The sequence below is a fragment of the Rutidosis leptorrhynchoides genome, chromosome 1 (genome assembly GCF_046630445.1).
Source record: "Rutidosis leptorrhynchoides isolate AG116_Rl617_1_P2 chromosome 1, CSIRO_AGI_Rlap_v1, whole genome shotgun sequence".
Taxonomy (NCBI): domain Eukaryota; kingdom Viridiplantae; phylum Streptophyta; class Magnoliopsida; order Asterales; family Asteraceae; genus Rutidosis; species Rutidosis leptorrhynchoides.
This window is the reverse complement of record NC_092333.1, coordinates 469,364,002-469,367,645: the sequence shown is the minus strand read 5'-3', so window position 1 is coordinate 469,367,645 and position 3,644 is coordinate 469,364,002. Positions and strand designations below refer to the sequence as shown.

At 30.7% G+C, this 3,644-nt stretch overlaps 1 protein-coding gene across 1 annotated transcript; it reads right to left on the bottom strand.

Moving 5' to 3' along the window:
* Nucleotides 1–2,411: 2,411 nt before the first annotated feature.
* On the bottom strand, nucleotides 2,412–3,032 carry LOC139874541 (pectinesterase inhibitor 9-like). The gene has a single exon (XM_071861963.1). It carries the CDS (start codon nucleotides 3,030–3,032, stop codon nucleotides 2,412–2,414), a length of 621 nt encoding a protein of 206 aa, XP_071718064.1.
* Nucleotides 3,033–3,644: the final 612 nt, after the last annotated feature.

The following is a 3,644-nucleotide window of genomic DNA, read 5'->3' as shown; positions in this document are numbered from 1 at the left end:
TACTATTTTGTTACTTGAGTAATATATATACATCATATATATATTTTATTTGACGTCTCGGTGTATATGTGTGTGACCCCGAAGGCTCAAATGAAGTTGGCCATATAGTTATATGTTGTACCTTGCACATTAATCCTACAGCCCGCCCCTCAAGATTCGACAAACAATGTGAAGATTCGGTGACCACCGCCTAAAGTATTCTTAACCACCGCCTGATCTTGGTTGGTGTTTCATCTCAATATGTTGCTTCATTGATTTTAAAATCTTCTATTTGTATTGTATATTATAAATGTAAATTATAATATTTGTTATTGTATTATATAGAATATTTTTTGTTCTAGAAAAAAGCAATACTTACCTTATAAACTTTATCAAAATTTAAGCCCTTTTTTTCTGGTTGGAATTAGGTACTCTTTATTTTTTTCTTTTCAAAAATACGTAATATTATGATATTAGAAGTCGTGTAACCAACCATCTCTATTTAGTTGAGTGGTTACCATCATTTTGAGTGTCTGTGAGATCTGGAGTTTGAATCTCATCTAGGGATTTCATACTGCAATTTGTTTTGCAGTTGGTTATGGCCTACTTCATAGGTATCGATTCGATACTATCGATGTCTCAGTCTGTATGGCAGCTGTTCAAGGGGTGTCCTATTGAGGCATCGTTGTCTGAGCCTGTCTTGTGTCAGTTGTTCACGGGGTGCTTCTCAAGAGGGACTACACGCAACGCCTGTCCTATCACAGTTGTTCGGTGAAACATCTTTGACACGTGAAACGTATAACAACCCCACTTTTTCCTTTACATTTTAGTTATCGACCGTTAAGGGTTTAACGAAACTTAAACCTAGGAGAATCCTAGGCCAACCAAAGTAAACTTTAATACAAATAACAAGACTTGGTTCTGTGAAACCAACGAGACTTGGATAAACTAATTACCAATTTTTAATAACCTTGGATCGTCATCAATACGACCAAATAACACATTTAAAATGTACAAGGTTTAGAATGTACATTTGATAAAATAATACAAATAAAATAAATATTAACATATATAAAATAAAACAGAGAATTTTATATAAAAATATATATAATTCGGCCAAATAAATAATAATAATAATTAAATGAAATAAAACAGTTTAAATGGATATATAACTAGACTCCTTATCATTTACTTACTCCTTAATCATATATCATATACTAAAGTTAAAAAATCCTATCCTGTTCTATTATACTTTAAACTTTCAAAAGCTTCCATGAAGGATTAAAAATCCTAACTCCCTTCCACTTGTTAGCCTATTTACCTCATTCCTCATAATTCAACCACAAACAAGCTCCAGTGTTGGTATCTGTGTACCTAGTTTTTCTTAATGGTTAATAACACTTGCTGCTTTAAAAAAAAAAAAAAAAAAAGGATTACACTCGTCCCTCATCTTTCTAGCTACTGTCATTTTTAACCTATTATCAAAGTCAACAATTACACAAATCTTTTTTATTAACTTTGCTTATGTTTAATTAGGCCATAAATATTTAAAATCCGTATATTATCTGCATTTGTGTTTTGTTTCTTATATATATCAAAAATCCGCCTTGTTAAGTTGTCGATAGATTATTAGAGTTCTCAATATAAATTTTAATATAAAACTATAAAAGTCATGTACAAAAACTTGACTCTAAATTTATGACACCACTAGTTATATTTTCAGGCTTCGCCACTAATTTATATGTTCCTGATAAAAATAAAAATAGAAATTATAAGAGAATTAAGTCTAATTTTGCTTTCAGTTCGTTCTTTCAAATTAGAAATATCCACATATTTCTTTTCATTACATTTAATTTCTTTCTTTCATAAAAAATTAGGAACAAACTAAAAAATTCATATCAAATATTTTTCATATAAGATGAAGAACAAAGCAGAAGTAAAAGTTTTATACCAAATATTGTTCTCCTACAAGAACATATTACATAACCACATACTTATGGCGGATCCATGATATTTTTTCGACGGGTACAAAACGTTTAAAATTAGTAGAAAACAGGAAGATGGGGGCAAAATGTCAAAATTTAACAAAATATTACACTAAACGTCAGATTTCAACATATAATCACATTAAAAATAATTTGTCATCAGGATGAGCGGTGGCTGATCCCAGTTGCCCCTTAATAGATCCACCCTGCTTATATAGATGATGATGAAAAAGTCTTATAACTAACTATAGATGTCTAATTCTCATATGTAAGTTCATATATATTCATCATTGTAAAATTAAGCATGCACTCGAGAATCGAGATCACAATTATTAGTATTGTACTAAAGAACATAATATGTTGATATAAGCTACAACCGTATTTTACATTTACAAGGTTACTAAATCATGTATAATATCAATGTGTATGTCTATGTAATGACTAAATTTAGGGATTCTTGACTATATGAGAAGCTCGATGTCTCGAACTAAATCGATTAAACAACACAAGCGAGTTACTAGCAAGCTGCTTCACATTCAAGACCTTCGCTCTGATTATAGCCTTTTCCTTACCCCCGATCTCATCTCCTAATAATCCATCAACACACGTGTCAGCATCAGTTAAAGCCGTACTAACCCAACTCTGCACGTTACCCTCGTGCAACACAAAATTTTCTTCGGCCGTTTCCCCCATTTTCTGAAACTCCTTAACTGACAGCGTTATTTGATCAACTCCATCCTTGATTTGACGCATACACTCTTCAATCGCTTGGTCGTTTCCATGATTAGTCTCGTTAAGATGTTTTGCGACCATATTAACGTACTCCTTTGTTTGCCTAGCTTTAGTTAAGTATACGACTAGTGAAACCCGAGCTAGTTGTTCTGGGCCTAGTACGTTGTTATTCGCAACATATGGTAAAAGAGTTTCGATACATAGTTCATGATATACAGCGGTTTGACATTGTGCCTCGAGATACATCCTTGCGTTAGAGCGAGATTCGATTTTGTCTAAAAACCCGAAGATTGTGAGGGTGATCAGAAACATGAAAGAGAGAACGAAATGAGCCATTTTTTGAAGTAATTTGTTATATGAAACTATAGGATAAAATGGTGAAGGGTTATATAGAAGAGTTGGTCTCATAGTCACATGTACTTAAGTGAACATTCCTTAATACATATTCAACTCCTTTACGTACGTAAGAAAGTTTCCTTCACGTTCCACATGCGACTTAACTTGAAAGAATAAAACTGCATTAATTAACTTTTATCTTTTATCTTTTATCTTTTAACTTAGATTACTTTTATTAATATTTGATATCATAGTTTAGCAAATTATGGAATTTTGTTTTCACAACATACACACGACAGGTGTATTGTCGATTAATTTTAGGATTTGATTTTATCTTTGAACAGGGTCTGTGTATTTTAAATTTCTTTCACAACTTTAGAAGTTTTAAAATTTAGTTAATTTTTTATCATTTAATTTTAATATTTTTTTTTATTTATTAAATGAATGAAAAGTTTCAATTTGTTATATATATATATATATATATATATATATATATATATATATATATATATATATATATATATATATATATATATACAGTGGCGGATCCAGAAATTTTTTTCACCGGGGGCGAATTTTTTTAAAATGTAAGGATTTTTTTTTTTGACAAAA